Source organism: Pseudophryne corroboree, chromosome 4, assembly GCF_028390025.1.
Source record: "Pseudophryne corroboree isolate aPseCor3 chromosome 4, aPseCor3.hap2, whole genome shotgun sequence".
In the NCBI taxonomy this organism is placed as follows: Eukaryota; Metazoa; Chordata; class Amphibia; order Anura; family Myobatrachidae; genus Pseudophryne; species Pseudophryne corroboree.
Window position 1 is genome coordinate 607,583,135 of NC_086447.1, and position 18,731 is coordinate 607,601,865.

An 18,731-nucleotide genomic window follows, 5' to 3' on the forward strand; every position below is an offset into this window, starting at 1 on the left:
AACGCAGAGATTATTATAAGCACAATAAAATTGCACTGGACTAATATCTCTCTCTATATATATATATATATACATATATATATATATATATATATATATATATATATATATATATATAAAACACAGCACGGTCCTAGACCGAAGGTATATATCATAATACTCGTACAATATATTCTGGAATAGGTACACGCTTTCTTAACTAACGCTGTCTGTAATAAGACATGTAGAATACTCAAGTGTCTGTAAAGTCTCAGTGCTGTGTACAGGCAGCCTTACAGGGGAGACTTTGCCCTGCAATTCCAGAGACCAGCAGCAGATATGCTCAGACTCCCCTATGCTGGGCCTTACCGCCGGTACTATGAAGCCTTACCAATAGGGGCGTTCGTACACCCGACCTGTGCTCCTATGCCCTGGCGGATATAGTGGGTTTCCTGCTCGGTGACTGTGTCCACGCCAGCGTCGCAGTCCGTCTCCGTAGACAGCAACCAGGAACGCGACTGAGTGGCGGGTCCCACTTGGGGGACCCTCTTACCTCCTCCCTTCGTAGCAGCCATGTGAACCAGGGGAGCGTCTGCGACTGTGTGCCTAAGCTGGAGCGTCTCCGCTGCAAGTACCCGGGATCTGAGCCGCGGGAGTATGCGACGTCGCTTGGGAGGTGACACAGACGCAGCACTGAATGTCACCCTGACATAACAGTGCTGTGGCCCTTGAAGTCTTCTAAGCTTTTCAGGGCTGCCCAGTGCAGCCCGCCTGTTAGGCAGGCACCACTCGAAACTGAGCTGTCAGTGCCTGGAGGCGGGGTTATAGAGGAGGTCCCAATGCATCCTGGGACAGTCAAAGCTTTGCCTGATGGTGCCTCTGGATCAAGATCCCGCTCTTTACACCAATGTTTTCCTTGTGGAACACAGTGTACCCGCTGCAGAAAGAGGTCTTGGTTATTTGCAAGAATGGTTAACATGAAATTTAAAGTTTTAGTCACATCATGTAGAACATTGTATCAGTTCTATAGCACTCAAAGTCTATTCACTGAAGTGGCAGCTTTTTGTGCTGGGATTTCCTGCCTCAACATACAGATGGGTCCACGGTTATCTTGACTAGTTTTCTGCGCCTAGGCACAACATGACTTATTAGCATAAACCCTTCATCTATTGTTCTCAGCTGCAATACAATACAGAGAACAATACAGCAAGGGATTAAGTTATTACAGCAGGGGATTAAGTCCGACTGGCCAGTCTCAGTTAATCCTATTAAATGTCAAGATAAACGTGGACCCATCTGTACTGCACCAAAGAAATATTTTACAGCTAAAGTTGCACCACTAGGTAGGGTAATGGAAAAGATGCAACAATCCTCTCACTGCAGTCCACATTTCCAGGGCTCTGTCTTCTGCCTCACAGTTCCTGCAAATAGAGGTGTGGACACATGTACGCATGGAGACTGAAGCTTTTTTTTATTAATCCTCCCTCTTCCTATCCCATCCGAAGACATTTTAAAGGGTTAAACTAGAAAGATTTGTGGGACTCAATAACTAATTCGGAAGAAATGGAAGACACTCAGAACACTCCCGCAAGGTCCTAATCAGTGTGTTCCACTTTCATATATTCTATATTTCATACCTGTAGCTCCCTTCAAATGTCTACACATCCAATAATAAAAGCACTATACATACACATACTGAAAAACCATAATAAAATCTTACTTTTAGAACTCCTTGTTGAATCAGAGAAGATGGATGGTTGACCAATACTATCAGAACATCAGGTTGAATAATTTCATTGAGAACATCAGCTACCATAACATCGGGCATTGTAAGAACCACGCCGCATAAAAGGTCATAAAACCCACAGCACACAAGGTGAATACAATCATCCATTGATCTAAAATAAAATCATATTAAATATTTATCATTCCTAATACCCAACAATATTTTTGAACTAACATTTGTTAACAATAACACAGCTTAGAGAAGTAAACTATGTTTTCTAACGCAATATATTTGTATTAAAGGTTTTTACAATACAGTCTAGTTGTTTGATAAATTTGATAATACAAAAATTTAAATAAGGGGGGGGGGGGGGGAGTGCTGCAAGGGTTGTAAAAGAGTATAACATTTTAAATAAAGGAGGTGGGGGGCGCTGCAAGGGTTGTAAGTAACAGCCCTAATTTTTTTTGGATGGGGATCTGCGAAGGGGTAAGTCCACAAGAGGGAATGGGTGGGGTTCCTATAATTGTCCAGGTCACAATTACAGAATGTTGCACTTCTTGTAACTATGTAGCAGGTTCAGGGACATGACACAATATTGAATTGGATCATAATACCCACTTCACAGAAGTAGTGGCCAGAAACCAGGAGGGTTGACTACTATTATGAGATTCAGAAGCACTAGTGCAAAAATTGTGAAAGTCCCATAAATTCCGTCGGAATAGGCAAAACAAAAACCAGAGCAGATCTACACAGAATAGCCGTAAGAGTACATAGGGCAAAGTGAGTAAGGGGAGACTCGAAACAATGATTTCAAGTAATTAACATCAGTGGATCCAAGATCTGAATGCACATGGGAAAAATAATGCCAAAGTGAATTTACGATCTAGGGCATCTTGAAGTAGATCAGGCTTACAGGCTCATATAGATACTTTGGGTTTGCAACAGAGTTGCTATTAATTATTTTTATGAGTGTTTTATACAGCATATGCCCTTACTAGTGTAACAAGTATGATTTAAAAAAAAAAAAATAATTACCTATTTGACATATAAATGTGATTACACAAAAACATTATGTGTTTGTCAAACTAGGGTGAGACTGGGTACTTAATGCTTATATTGTGCAATACCCTTCTGATTCACAAATTATGGACAGAAGTTTTGACGTCATCGATCAATACATGCCATAAGTTAAGCTCTCCAATATGGAAGGGGGTAGCAGGGTAGGAGGTATGGGAGGCATGACGCACAATTACAACATCATGGCCATTCCCCACACTATGCATGAGCTACTGACTACTCTCCCTGGAGTCTGGAAGAGCCACATGAATTTGGGAGTTTCCTGGACATTCCAGGAGAGTAGCAGCACTGATATTTGTTGTTCCCCACATTCAGTCTATAACTAAATGGTGCCACTTTCATCCTGGTGCCAGGAATCATGCAAATCACCACTACAGTATTTCACACAGTGCACACATTACAATGCTTTCATATGCACTTTCTCTCAGTCCTCAGACTACTGAAATGTAATTCACATGGCCTCCATACAACTCAACATACCTAAACGAGTATGTACTTTTTTTCACACAACACTAGTAATGGATTAATTGTAAACATATACATAAGTCATGCAAATTAATATTTGTTACTAACTTTTGACCAGTCTTTCACCAGGTCGCTAGCTAATCCGACTGTCATATAGCTCCATCCGTCCATATTCTCTCCAGCCTCATGTTCCACCTGTCTCACCAAGCATTATGCCCACTCCCTGTCTCTCCAGCCTCCTGCCCACCCTATGTCATAGCTGCACATTAAGATATTGGACAATGGCCCTCATTCCGAGTTGATCGCTAGCTGCCGTTGTTCGCAGCGCAGCGATCAGGCTAAAAATCTGCACTTCTGCGCATGCGTATGGTGTGCACTGCGCACGCACGACATACTTTCACAAAAACAGATGCAGTTTTACACAAGCTCTAGCGACACTTTTCAGTCGCACTGCTGGCCGCAGAGTGATTGACAGGAAGTGGGTGTTTCTAGGTGGTAACTGACCGTTTTCCAGGAGTGTGTGAAAAAATGCAGGCGTGTCAGATAAAAACGCAGGAATGGCTGGGAAAACGTAGGCGTGGCTGGGCGAACGCAGGGCGTGTTTGTGACGTCAAAACAGGAACTTAATAGTCTGAAGTGATCGCAAGCTAGGAGTAGGTCTGGAGCTACTCTGAAACTGCACAATTGTTTTTTGTAGTAGTGCTGCGATCCTTTCGTTCGCACTTCTGCTAAGCTAAGATATACTCCCAGAGGCCGGCGGCCTAGCGTTTGCACTGCTGCTAAAAACAGCTAGCGAGCTATCAACTCGGAATGAGGGCCAATATGTATTGTGTGTTGGACAAAGTTTCACCTTGGGAGAAGATTACACCCAGTCTAGTCTATAGAAGTCCTTGCATATATATATATATATATATATATATATATATATATATATATATATATATATATTATTATTATTTTTATTTTTTTTCAGAAAGTGAAGAAAAGGGCGCCTACTAGTGTCTAGTAAAATTATAGAGCTGGTGTGATTGAGAACAGGATACTACTTATCTGGCATAAACAGAATTTTGCTTCAGTCATAGGACCAGTACAGGTACATGAAAAAAGAAGAACAAAATAACATAGCGCGTACTGTTTTTACGCAATCACAATCTACAGATCATATAAACCAATTGTGTGTTAAAAAACTTTCTGGGTAAAGGTAAATCCCAAAATTTAAAATCCACAGCCAGGGATTTTGTTTTAAAAGTTTTTCACAATAATAAAACACACATAAAACATAAAGGTAGAAGTATAAGATATACAGTTTTCAATCTACAGATCAAATGAACCAATTATGTGTTTAAAAAAACTTTCTGGGTATAGGCAAATCCCAAAAATTGAAATCCACAGCCAGGGATTTTTTAAAAGTTTTTCACAAAATTTAATAAAACACATAAAACATAAAAGGTAGAAGTAATGCGAGCGTACAAGATAAAATTGAATGACAAGCTTATCTGTCCATATTAGGAATGGGATACATCAGATTTTTCGTAAGCATCCAAGATAAATAGTAAAAATTCAAACGTACAAAAAATATGTATTAAAACAGCTTATCTGCCCATAAGGGAAGTTCAGGTGCATCAGTCCCAACGCGTTTCGTCCTTAATTAGACTTCCTAACAGGAAGTGATGTCATCAATTACCTGGCCATGTGCTGGGTTCTCACTATCTCTTTAGGTATAAATAGAGCATCTTTGCTCACTGACCGTATCCCCATGATGAAGTCTAATTAAGGACGAAACGCGTTGGGACTGATGCACCTGAACTTCCCTTATGGGCAGATAAGCTGTTTTAATACATATTTTTTGTACGTTTGAATTTTTACTATTTATCTTGGATGCTTACGAAAAATCTGATGTATCCCATTCCTAATATGGACAGATAAGCTTGTCATTCAATTTTATCTTGTACGCTCGCATTACTTCTACCTTTTATGTTTTATGTGTTTTATTAAATTTTGTGAAAAACTTTTAAAAAATCCCTGGCTGTGGATTTCAATTTTTGGGATTTGCCTATACCCAGAAAGTTTTTTTAAACACATAATTGGTTCATTTGATCTTTAGATTGAAAACTGTATATCTTATACTTCTACCTTTATGTTTTATGTGTGTTTTATTATTGTGAAAAACTTTTAAAACAAAATCCCTGGCTGTGGATTTTAAATTTTGGGATTTACCTTTACCCAGAAAGTTTTTTAACACACAATTGGTTTATATGATCTGTAGATTGTGATTGCGTAAAAACAGTACGCGCTATGTTATTTTGTTCTTCTTTTTTCATGTACCTGTACTGGTCCTATGACTGAAGCAAAATTCTGTTTATGCCAGATAAGTAGTATCCTGTTCTCAATCACACCAGCTCTATAATTTTACTAGACACTAGTAGGCACCCTTTTCTTCACTTTCTGAAAATCTTGTTTATGTGTTTTCCAAGCACATATTTATTGCTTAAGGTTGCAGCCACTCTTACTCTAGAGGAAGTGTCACGTACTCTATACACTTGATTTCATATTTTATTATTTATTATTGGTAGTGCACTGTGATATCTGAGCGCCCCCGTTTCTATTTTCGACTATATATATATATATATATATATATATATATATATATATGCCATACGACTTGTAGGTTCATCTATGGACTGGTGCCTAGACTTGATATGAATGACTGTCAGGACCTATAAAGGCTCCCAGACATAACACTAGAATATCATTCTGGATTTCTGTGTAAGAAACGCAAGAATCACAGTCAACTTTCCAGTACTGGGATTTGCTAGACTGAATTTTGTAATTTGTGAATTATTGAAACTGAGTAGGTAACCCTCCTGCAACCCACATGATTCCTATTGGGATTAATTGCATCATATTGGCTCTGCCCCATCATTGGAGACCTATGATTCACAGCATTTTGCAGTGAGGGGGAGGAGCCTAATGTCAAGAATCATCTAGCCCTGCCCCCTTCAATAATCAATTGCATCTTATATCGTACCTATAGCAGGAAAAAAAACAACACATTACCTTTCCTCTATTGTGACAGAATCTCTGTGCGTAAGGTCAAAAATTGGGGAGAAGGGAAAGCTGCCCCATTCTTCAGAATTTTTCTTCTCCGGAACATCTGTCCAAATTGCACTGGTTAAAGATCCATTTGTAGGAAATGCAAAGCTGACATTACTCTGCCCTTTCCGCTGTGAGTAAATTCCTTTAAGATAATCAGGACGCTGCAACAACACTTCACCAGTACCTTCAAACGGAGCTGTTTTGCCTGCGTCATTTGCATTTTCCGGGCTGAAGGCAGATCTTTCAAAGTCTTCTTTGGAAGGCTCAATAATTGTGACACATTCAGAAAGCAGCAATGATTCACATATGGTTTGTGCAGACTCACAGCTGCTTACATACTGATCTTCCTTTTTTTTAAGCACTTCAAATCTGTATTCCAAATGACATGTTTTGTCTGGAATACCTTGGTCACTCCTTACAGAACCTGTCAAGTCTTCTGTACTCTTACCCAAGCTTCTGCCTAACCTTTTAGGATGCATTTTAGGTGAACATGATGGAGATGCTGGCAAGCTCTTGGACCGAATCCTCTCTATCACAGAAAGATGTGTTTGTTGTTGCGAGGCATCTGTATCTGGAATACAAGTTTCATAGGTTTTAAAATGAGTGTTTACAAGGGATATGACCTTACATATTACCATCCACTAAAACACTACAATAGTCTGTTACCAATGAATGAAGAATGGATAAAAGAGAGAACAGAAGATAAAGATAGCACAAAAACCATATAAACCTTAAACTTCTTACATCAGAATGTGTCATTTTCAATACACTGTAAATGGACTTAATGTGGCTTTCTAAATGTTGTAAAAACATCCAATTGTTAGACACACTGCTCTCACTTCCTGACTCCAAGTTTTAAGATGCAGCAATTGGTCTGTACAAGGACTGTCCATGTCTGCGGGTGTCAACCAACACGTTCTCCTAATTAGGCCCTGCTCAGTGTCTAATAGCACAGCAACCACCTGGTCGGGACTCAAGAGGCTGGGGATTGAGGAGAATCTTTGCAGCAGCCAGATGATATCTGGGGTTGTTCCTATACAAATCGATGAAACAACACTTAAACCGGTAACTACACAAACCAGCTATTAATCTCTGCATTACCCATAGAGTGGAATAAGATGATGCTGTGCATAGAGGATCCACTACAACAATCCAGGAGGTTCTCAACAGGTACCCAACATATGTGATAGCACTTTCCAGTTTTATCCTGACTTACAGTATATTTCACTTTTTAGAGAAAATAACCTGAAAAATTACATGTCTTTAATGGACAAATTATACTATCTGAAACCCTCCAAGTACATAATTATTCATTGGGAGGGGTGAAACAAAGGTTCTACTCTATGGGGGGGATTCAGACCTGATCGCTGCTGTGCGTTTTTGCACACCGAGCGATCACATCATAACTGCGCATAAGTGTGGACCGCAATGCACACGCACTTCAGACAACAACAACAACGGGCATCGTCGGTCAGCGACATGATGTTGCAAAAATTCTGATCGCATGGGCGTTCGCAAGGTGACTGACAGGAAGAGGCCTTTTGTGGGTGGTAACTGACCGATTAATGGGAGTGTTCGAAAAACACAAGCGTCTCCAAGCGTTTTCAGGGAGGGTGAGTGACGTCACACCCGGCCCCGATCAGCCTCTTCTGATCACACTGGAGGAGTAAGTCCTGGGCTGCGCACTGACTGCACACAGTGGATATTTGCAGCTCGGTGTACACATAGCATCGCACACTTGCACAGTGAATTTACACTCCCCCTGGGGGCGGTGACTATCTGAACGCAGCCCAGCCATCAGGTCTGAATCACCCCCTATGTCCTGACATTTTTTTGCTTTACAGGAGGGCTTTGCTCCACTTTTTCCCTGGTCAGTAGAATGCGAGAAAGAAAAACGCATTCCAGAAAAATATTTTTAGAGGATTATAAAATATTGTAATTCTGCCACACCTTTATGCTCTCATGCTCAATCATTTGTACACAACAGTAGACTATACCATCACCAAACAGCTTTACATTTATGCAAATGAACATTTAAGATCACAGTAAAACCATTAATAGCTAGCACAATCTATAAGACAATGTAAATATTTACTACACCTTTAGGGACTGCAACAGAAAATTCCAAGGGACTTCTGCGTGAAAGCTCAGGACTGACAGAGGATCTTCCTCCAAAGGTAGAATGTCTCTGATTTATAACAGATTTCAGTTTTTCTTGAAATATCTTGTCATCTAAGAATAAAACAAAACAGCTGGAGATATAAGTAAGCAGTTCAAAAAAAAAAAAAAACAGTCTGACATAACTTGGGATGTACTTTTTAGAGAAATTTACAGGTGTGTCTACATACACCTAGCCATATGGTGTGAGACAACCGGCGCAACTGAGACCCTATGTAAAGTAGCATATAATATTTGTCTTGAATGTTATATGCATTCCAGGCACAGCGAAAAGTCACTTACACTGTACATTATATGCAAAGTAATTGGCTTTACACACGTACAAAGTCACAGATTCAGCACAACAGAGAAAAAGTCACGCCCACTTGCACGGAGTCCTTCTTACGTAGATTCAGACTCCGACGCACAGAGATACACAAATGTTGCACATCAAATTAACAGTGTAATAATCAACAATTGGCAATGCAGCTTTGTGGCTACCAGTTGTTTATTTACGCAAATAAGATGCATTTTGAGTGAGAAAGACACTTGATAGACCTGGTGATGCGGAAGCGGTTATTTGGCATGACTTGAGGAAAAGTATCAGGACGCATCTGTAGCTAGTAAGCAAGAAATCTATATTCATTGTCAAACACAGCAGCAGCATACTCATCATAGTGTATCCATAATGCATACTGTATATATAGATACAGCGATATACACATTTGCCCACAGATAAGACTTTATGTCCAAAGCCAGGGTCACAGGAACCAAAAGGAATGGAACCACTAAAACTTGGTAAAGGTATGCACGGAGTATCAGGTTGCCGATCTGCACAGCTGCTCAACTGAGGTGCCACTGCAAACAGCCCAAGAAACCCTGAGTAGATTGAGCTAAGGATTGCGGGTGTGTAGACATTCCTATGGATTGCGGGTGAGTACAAAGAGAACACGCACGGCCACCGGCATGTTAGTCACGGCAAATGACCAGCGACTGTTAACAGTCGCAGGTATGGTGGGTAAGGACTCATTTATATGCCTGTCGGATGGTAGCACTAATCCATTGAGCAATGGAACTCTTCCAGGATAGCCAACCTCATTTTGGAGCATCGATGAGGACCAAGGGGAAATCCTTACAGCCCAGACAATGTCCAAAAGCTCTGAGGATATAGAGCTAGAGGATGAGGATGCCCCAGGAAAGGCCAGGAGAAAAATATCCGGTTTCAAGTGGAAAAATCACCCTGTCAGAATGAAAAATGATGAAGGAGGGCCTACACAATAAGGAAGCCAATGCCAAGACTCTTCTAGCAATGGCTTAAAGAAATGCCACCTTTAACGTAAGATGCCGCAACTCTATGGTTTCAAGCAAAAAGGGGGGCCTCTGAATAGCGTTAAAAAACAAATTTAGATCCAATAGAGGTATAGATTAAGATGTAAGGAGGCTGAAGTACACCTCCGGAATGGTGACCAAACCTGTATGAAAAAACGACAGACAAAGAAGAAACCTGACCCTTGAGTGAAGAAAGGCTAAGTCCCCAAGTCAGACCGTCTTGAAGAAAGAACAAAAGGCAGGCGTGGCTGTCAAAAACAGCTCCGAGAGTCCTCAACACTCGCATCATAAAATTTTAAGGCATCAGACCAAATTATAGATTCTGGAAGTGACAGCTTACAAGCCTGAAGCATGGTCTCAACTACCTGTCTGGAAAAACTGCTAACCCTCAAGATCTGGGTCGCAAGAATCATGTGGTCAAAGCCAGATTATCTAAATCTGGGTGAAAACATAAGCCTTGATGAACTAAGTCTTTCCAGAGAGAAAGAAGGTAAGTAGCCTCTGCCAGCATTCCTTGAAGGAGAGCAAATCTGTGCCAATGGGGCCAGCCTCTAACTATGACAATGACTGGGAGACTTTCCAGTCAAACCCGCTGAAGCACCAAGGCTAGCATGGACAGTGGTGGGAATAGATAGCCCAGATGGAAGGATAAAGCTGCCGTCTTGGTGCCCAGGAAGAGTGCATCCCACAAGCGTTCTCCATACAAGGGAAGCTTTTTGTTTAAATAGGAGGCCATGAGATCTATGTTGGGCATCCCCCATTATCCACAATCAGTTGCAACACCTCCTGATGTAGTTCCCCATTGCCCAGTAGAGACAGTGTAGAGAATGAGGATGTCTGCCTTCCACTTTTCCACCCCGGGATTGTGGATGGTTGAGATGTCAGGAACCAAAAGCTCCACCAAAAGAAGGATTGCCTGATGACTCCTCATTCCTGATTCCACTACATTATGTAAACCAAAGCTGTGGCATTATCTGACTGTATATAAACAGTCTTCCTATGTAATTTGGGCTGAAGTTTGACTAGAGCGTACCTGTCTGCAATTAACTCCAGAATGTTAATGAAGGGGATGGGTCATGTATTAGACAGAAGACCTTGAAGTTGTAGGCCTAGAGTGACCTTACCCATCAGGCTGGCATCTGTCGTGATCAGTACCCAATCCCAAACCGAGAAGAGGGACTCCTTGAATAGATTCGGGATATGGAGTCACCACAGAAGAGACAATGGGACAGTCTGAAAGATTGCCTGTCCAAGTGGGATCCTCTCCTGGAACAGCGTTGCGAAAATTTGACTCCGCAGAGTCAGACCATGAAACATGGAATATGTTATCGCTTCAAAAGGAAGCTACCATCTTTCACAGCAGTTGCATACAGCGGAGAACTGAAACTTGAGGCAGCTGCAGTAGCCACCTCAGCAATGACTGGAGGTCCTGAATCATCTGCTCAGGAAGAAAACCTTCTGAGTGTTGAATAAGACACCCAAGAAAATTTGTGAAGGAATGAGGTTTGACTCCAAGCTGGTCACCACTACCTGCAGATGGTGAAGTAGCAAGAAAGTGCCTTTCTCAGAAGGTCCAAATAAGGAATGATGGTGATTCCTATGCGCCTGAAACAGACAATACAGGTCTCTAGTGTATGCTGTGACTCAGTGACCCAAGATCTGAGCCAAATAGATCTTCTGACAGAAAAGGCCAAGGCAGACATACAAGACCGTAGAGAAACTGTTCCAGAGAATCAACACCAATATAAACAGAGAGCTCACAGATCTGATCAACCAAGGAAAGGAGTTCTAAATTATTTCCTTTCACCTGTAGAAGCTAGTTGGTCCAGGATTGCATTGCCTTGTTGAACTAGACAATAGCTAAAATGGGATGAAGAGAAGTGCCAGGAAAAGCGAACACATTTTAGCATGGCCCCATTCTTTCTATCTGTCTGATCCTTCAAGGTGACTGCCTGCACTGTGTGAATGACTATGGCCTTGGCTAACTTGACTACTGGAGCATCTACACAAGACTGGATTGGTGTCATTTATGCATAGGCAAACGCAGGGGGGGGGGGGGGTTCTGGTTGCCTGGAAACCCTCTCCTCTTGGCCAGCGGCTCAAATTTTGACAATAATAGAAATAGTATATAAAACGATTTCTAGAGCAGCCAAGACATCATGCAGTTTCAGGGACAGAGCAGAGCTGCTGCGTATGCACAGTGGTAGCAGCTTGTTCAACCACGTTTACTGTGTGTGTGGTTTTGAGCCCTCATTCAGTACACTGGACCAGAGAGTAGCTACTAGGAAGAAGAGACAAGAGCCTTACCATGAGGTGGGAGAATTTGTGCTTAGAAAGTGCAGTACTGGTTCTATTATGTTTGTGCATTTATTATAGTATGTTTAACCTTTTCATGACCACTTATCTTATTTATATTATTTAAATATGTTTTATACAGCCTATACTATAGATCATCTATACTGTATTCCATGTCCTGCAGAGTGAGATATTGCAGATTGCATTTGGAAACCTCCCTCTAGAAACCCTGCGTTTGCCACTGTTATGTCACCATCTGCAAAAGAGATGAGTACCGGAACTGCCTGGGAGACGGAAATTTCTTATCAAGTCTCTTTAAAGATATCAGAGAAGTGTGAAAATACAGGCAACACAAAATTGCTTTTTCTTAAGTTTAAACAAGGAAGAAGAACTAGCTTCAGAAACTTCTGCTTCCTGAATATTTACGGTATGTCAGACTGCACTAATTAATTCCTGGACACCAACAGCCAGATGCATTCTCCCAATCAGGTTCTATAAATTCACACTCCTCTTGTTACCCGCAGAATCTGAATGTTTAGAAAAACCAGCCGGAGACTGGAACAACCACTTTTTGGTAGATGAGGAGCCAGTGGGTGCACGTACCAATGTCACAGGCGCACAAAGGTTCATCAGAAAAATCAGATGAAAGCTGAGCTTCTGACGGAGCACGGAGGAGAGAGGATTCAAGTTCCGCAATGTCTTGAGCGAGGGACTTCGCCCAATCTGGAAATACTGGCTTGACCGTTCCACCTCCCAGGGGCTCTGTATCACAGACTGCACAAAGGGCCCCAGGCTACACATGTAGACAGACTCATTGTGACTGTGACTATTCACAACCGCGACTAGGTTGTATGTGGGCAGGTGCGTATATTTGCAACCTTCTCCCATAGACTGCATCATGCGATTGCAGGTGTGGACAGTCGCGTGCACCTAGTAACTACAGCGATGGATACGCATGCATACGCTTCACAGCAATGATGAGGCTAGCTGCATGTGTATGTTCAACCTTTAGATATTTTATACATGCCCCAGATGTGGGCAAAACTAATGCAAAAGGAAGGCCTGGTTTAGATATAGAAGCTAATTCTGCCCTTCGTCATGTTGTTTTAAGACAAAGAGAATACAGAGAGCAAAGACCAAAGAAGGGACCTGCATTCACAAGTCTTGAATAGAAAATGGCAGGGAGACACAAAGTAGTAAAAATAAATCCTGCCTAGATGAAATAGTGCAGGAGTAAATACACCTAAATAATCTTATGCCCCTGCCTAAACTCAGTAAGAAAAATAATGTCAAAGAATTACAATAAACTCTTCAAGGTCTGTTGTAAACAGGGTGAAAACTTAGAATGTTCTAAAGTATTACTAGATAGCCAGAAACTACATATAAGCAGTTATAACCCCACTAATGCACAGCTACAGATATGTCCTCATACATCTAGTGTTCATTCTAGCATGCTGCACCTAATCAGTGTGGGAGCATATTTTAGTTTGGAGGGCAACATATCACACGTGATATATCGCTACAGCAGATCACTTAGAAAATATTGCGTTCACTAATTAGGTGCAAGGTGCTACAATGAACACTACAAATCTAGACTCAATACGCCATGCAGCGTTAGATGCCTGACTTGAGTGAACCGCCAGGTCTACTAGCATCAGGAATCTTATTTTGTAAAAAATGCGTCTTACTGTATTCGAAACGTAAAGCAACTAATTTGAGAAGTAACACTTGTATATCGTATATGACTGAGGATGTATAAAGGAGCACAACAGACTTGTATTGGAAAACAAATGCGGCTGCTACATTGTAGCACTTCATATGCAGATTCACAGACTCACTTGCACACAGATATACATCTGCATTTCAAATTAATAAGTACATTCTCCTTAGCATCCTAGTCATGTCTCGATGCAACTAACACGCATTCCGTTAAAAAAAAAAAAAAAGACGGTCTCACAGTCTCACAGAACCTGACACTCCGAAAATGCCTGTTTGGCAGGAATGAAGTATAGGAGACACCTGTATAACATATATATACAGATGTGGCCCTACTCATTCATATGTGTGCAACCTGTCAGCGGGAGCGCATGCACCCGAGCGATCCTATTGGGTGTGCTTGTGCCATAGATGCAACTCTATTCGCAGAAAAAACGACCAGAAAGATAGATGAGTACTAGTACTTATCTGTAGATATGCAGAAACACAACATGTAAATGCAGGCAAACTGTAGCTAGAATAAACCAAGCTCTCCAGAAATTGACCCACAGACCACTGCTGATACTTGCAGCCTCTAAATCATCTCTGTGAAAGATGGCTCCTCAGTATTCCAGTCTTTCAAAGGAGATCGCCAAGGAGGAATGGGGGAGTAGATACATGCTGTGCAGGACTGGGAGAGAGGAAAAATGGAGCCTAATTCCAGAAAGCTCTCTCTCTCTCTCTGTGGTTCAGCTGGCATAGTAATATAGCACCTCAATCTCTCTATCACCTGGTCACAGGAGTCCGCCTAGTTCTGTGTACCAGGAAGTGTGTGTGTCGCAGCTCAGTACTATCAGTGGTCTGCTGTGGCTGCCCTACCAATACTCAGAAGCCCTTTTAGCTGGTGCACCCAGTTCCTTTGTGAGTCAGAGCTCTGGAGGCTCTTTAGTGAATCGCTAACTCCCACTGGAGCTGCTGGAGAGTGGGAGGAGAGATCACACACCCAGCTCCCGTAACTGAATCTCCGCTCTGCCTGGCGCTCTGAGTCCTGCAAGCTCTAAAAGACAAAACTGAAGTCTGATAGAGGTGGGAGAGGTTTGAGGGGACCTCAGCTATTCCACTTGAGCCGGCCTATTACCCATAGTTGATTACAGCAGTGTACCTCAGATCGGATGGGGAAAAAAAAGGAGATTTATGGTAGACTTACCATTGTTAAATCTCTTTCTGTGAGGTACACTGGATTCCACAGGGAAAAACATTGGGGTGTAGAGTTGGATCTTGATCCGAGGCACCAACAGGCTAAAAACTTTGACTGTTCCCAGGATGCACTGCACCGTCTCCTCCATATAACCCCTCCACCGTACACAGGAGCTCAGTTTTGTTAACCAGTCCAATGCAGTAGCAGGTAAAGAGACGGAAGATGTTAGTCACATAGAACCACGTTCTCACGACAGGAGAAGAGACCAGCGGCTAATGCCATACAAACCCAAAAAAGCTAAGTCGTCAGGGTGGGCGCCCTGTGGAATCCAGTGTACCTCGCAGAAAGAGATTTAACAATGCTAAGTCTACCATAAATCTCCTTTTCTGCAGCGGGGTACACTGGTATTCCACAGGGAATAACATTGGGGATGTCCTAAAGCAGTTCCTCATGGAAGGGGACGCACTGTAGCAGGCACAAGAAGCCGGCATCCAAAGGAGGCATCCTGGGAGGCGGAAGTATCAAAGGCATAGAACCTGATGAACGTGTTCAATGAGGACCATGTAGACGCCTTGCACAATTGATCTTCGGATGTGCCACGGCGAACCGCCCAAGAAGGTCCAACAGACCGAGTAGAATGGGCCTTGATAGCAGCAGGAGCTGGTAGATCAGCCTGCGCATAAGCTTGTGCAATCAACATTCTAAGCCATCTGGCCAAAGTTTGCTTGTTTGCAGGCCAGCCACATTTGTGAAAACCAAACAGTACAAAGAGGGAATCAGACCTCCGAATGAAGGCAGTCCTCTCCACATAAATACGGAGAGCCCGTACCACATCCAAAGACCTTTATTTGGAAGACAAATCAGGAGAGATACAGGCTGGAACCACAATCTCTTGGTTAAGGTAGAAAGATAACCACCTTAGGCAGATAACCAGGGCGAGTACAGAGAACTGCCCAGTCACAATGAAATATCAGGATGGGCAGACGACAGGACAAAGTGCCTAAGTCCGACACTCTTCTAGCAGAGGCAATAGCCAACAGGAACAGGACCTTAATAGTAAGCTATTTCAGGTTCACCGAATCAAGAGGCTCAAAGGGAGACTCTTGCAGGGCATTAAGGACAACAGACAGATCCCATGGAGCCACAGGAGGGACATAAAGAGGTTTTATCTATCCGCAAAATGAGAGTGAAGGTATGAACGTCAGGAATAGACGTAAGTTTCCTCTGAAATCACACCGACAAGGCAGAAATAGGAACAGACGAAGGCCTAAGTACAGGCCTTATTGCAGAAGAGCCAGAAGCCATGGGGTTCTGAACTTGTAAACATCTTAGTTCTTAGCAGCACACCAGGTGAAGTAAGAGTTCCAGACCCTGTAGTAAATCCGAAGCTGGTCTACAGGCTTTCAACATAGTTTGGATGACCGCCTCAGAGAAACTTTTGCCCTCAGGAGTGACGCTTCAAGAGCCACGCCATCAAAGCCAGTCTGGCCAGGTCTGGGTAGACACAAGGGCCCTGAACGAGGAGGTCTGGGCTTTGAGGAAGTAGTAGTTCCATCAATAGACCCTGCAGGTCTGAGAACCATTGCCGTCTGGGCCACGCTGGAGCCACTAGAAGTAGCATTCCTCTTTCTTGCTTGAACTTCCGCAGAACCCTGGGCAGGAGTGACACCGGAGGTAACACGTATGGCAGTCGAAATTTCCATGGAATTGCCAGTGCGTCCACGAATGCTGCTTGAGGATCCCTTGTTCTTGCTCCGAAGACCGGAACCTTGTGATTGTGTCGAGATGCAATCAGGTCTACGTCTGGTAGGTCCCACTTGTCCACTAGGAGTTGAAACACCTTCGGATTAAGGCTCCACTCTCCGGTGTGTGCGTCCTGACGACTGAGGAAATCCACTTCCCAGTTGAGGACACCCGGAATGAACACTGCCGATACTTGCTGGCAGATGGCGTTCCGCCCATTGAAGATTTCTGGTCACTTCCATCATTGCTTTTCGGCTTCGAGTGCCGCCTTGATGATTTATGTTCGCCACCACAGTGGTGTTGTCCGACTGTACTTAAACAGGCCTGTTCCTTAACAGAGGCAGGGCTAGTGTCAAGGCATTAAACACTACCTGCAGTTCCAGAATGTTGATGGGAAGGAGAGACTCCTCCTTGGTCCAGCGACCCTGGAGAATGTGTTGCTCGAATACCGCGCCCCATCCCCGCACACTGGCGTCCGTCGTCAGTAGGACCCAGTGGAGAATCCAGAAGGGACGGCCCGTGCTCAACTGTTTATCCTGGAGACACCAGGACAGGGATAAGCGGACCTCCGGAGTCAGGACCATCATCTGAGACCTGAGCCACTGAGGCAGACCGCCCCACTTGGATAGGATTAACCGTTGGAGAGGGAGAGAATGGAATTGAACATACTCCACCATGTCGAAAGTCGACACCATCAGGCCTAGTACTTGCATCGCCGAGTGAATAGACATTTTTGGGTGAGAGATACTGGCTGTGCGTATCCAGTAGGGCCCCCAGGTGCACCATGCACCGCGCAGGGACCAGGGAGGAATTTTTCCAATTGATCAGCCATCCGTGGGCTGTGAGGAATTGCACCGTCAGCTGGAGATGACTCAGGAGGACATCTTGGGAGCTTGCCAGGATCAGCAGGTCGTCCAGATATGGCAGGATCCTGATTCCCTGTTGACGGAGATGAGCTGTCATCACGGCCATGACCTTGATGAAAATCCGAGGGGCAGTAGTCAGTACAAACGGCAGAGCCCTGAATTGATAATGGAGGTTGCCAATAGCAAACCGCAGATATTGCTGATGCAAAATGGCAATAGGTATATGCAGGTAAGCATCCTGTATATCCAGGGATACCATGTAGTCCCCAGGTTCCATGGCCAGTACAATGGAGTGCAGTGTTTCCATACGGAACTTGGAAACTCTCACAAACTTGTTCAGTGACTTGAGGTTGAGAATAGGCCGGAAAGACCCTTTGGGTTTCGGTACTAGAAACAGGGTCAAGTAGTAGCTCCTCTCTGTTTGGGAGATGGGCACCGGCACCACCACTCCTGTCTCCAGGAGGGATTGGACAACCAAGTGTAGAGCTTGCACCTTCAACGGGTCCGATGGGATGACCGTTGCGCAGAACTGGCAAGGGGGTTGGCTCTTGAAAGAGACCACGTACCCGTGAGAGACAACTTCCTGCACCCACGCATCTGAAGTGGTCCTTAACCAGGCCTGGGTGAACTGCAGTAGTCGGCCTCCCACCCTGGGGTCCACCAGTGGGAGGCCTGCCCTGTCGTGCTGCAGGCTTGTCCTGTTTGGAAGCAGGCTGACGGGCAGCCCAGGATTGTTTAGATTTGGGCTTACCGGTCTTGGAAGTACGAGGTCTGAAATGAACGAAAAGTAGTAATTTTAGCTTTCGGAGCAGAAGGAGCAGTATTAGGAAGACACGCAGTCTTAGCAGAGGCTAAGTCAGTCACGATTTTATTAAGATCGTCTCCAAAAAGGATGTCTCCCTTAAAAGGGAGCACCTCCAGAGTCTTCTTAGAATCTAGGTCCACCTTCCAGGACCGCAACCATAGAATCCGGCGAACCAAAATAGACATAGTGGACGCTTTGGACACTAGATACCTGCCTCAGAGGACGCCTTTTCAATATAATGGGAGGTGGTAGTAATATGAAACAGACACTGTTTGGCAATGTCAGAAATATCCTGAGGTA

At 43.5% G+C, this 18,731-nt stretch overlaps 1 protein-coding gene across 3 annotated transcripts in view; it reads right to left on the reverse strand.

Annotated features, from left to right (window-relative positions):
* Window positions 1-18,731, reverse strand: part of LYST (lysosomal trafficking regulator) — an 864,675-nt gene that overhangs the window by 362,299 nt on the left and 483,645 nt on the right. For all 3 annotated transcript variants that reach the window (XM_063917604.1, XM_063917602.1, XM_063917605.1), the window contains exons 21-23: window positions 8,444-8,575; window positions 6,305-6,914; window positions 1,700-1,877 (exon numbers count right to left, since the gene is read on the reverse strand). In XM_063917604.1, the coding sequence (XP_063773674.1) occupies window positions 1,700-1,877; window positions 6,305-6,914; window positions 8,444-8,575 (920 nt within the window). The remainder of the gene's footprint in view (window positions 1-1,699; window positions 1,878-6,304; window positions 6,915-8,443; window positions 8,576-18,731) is intronic.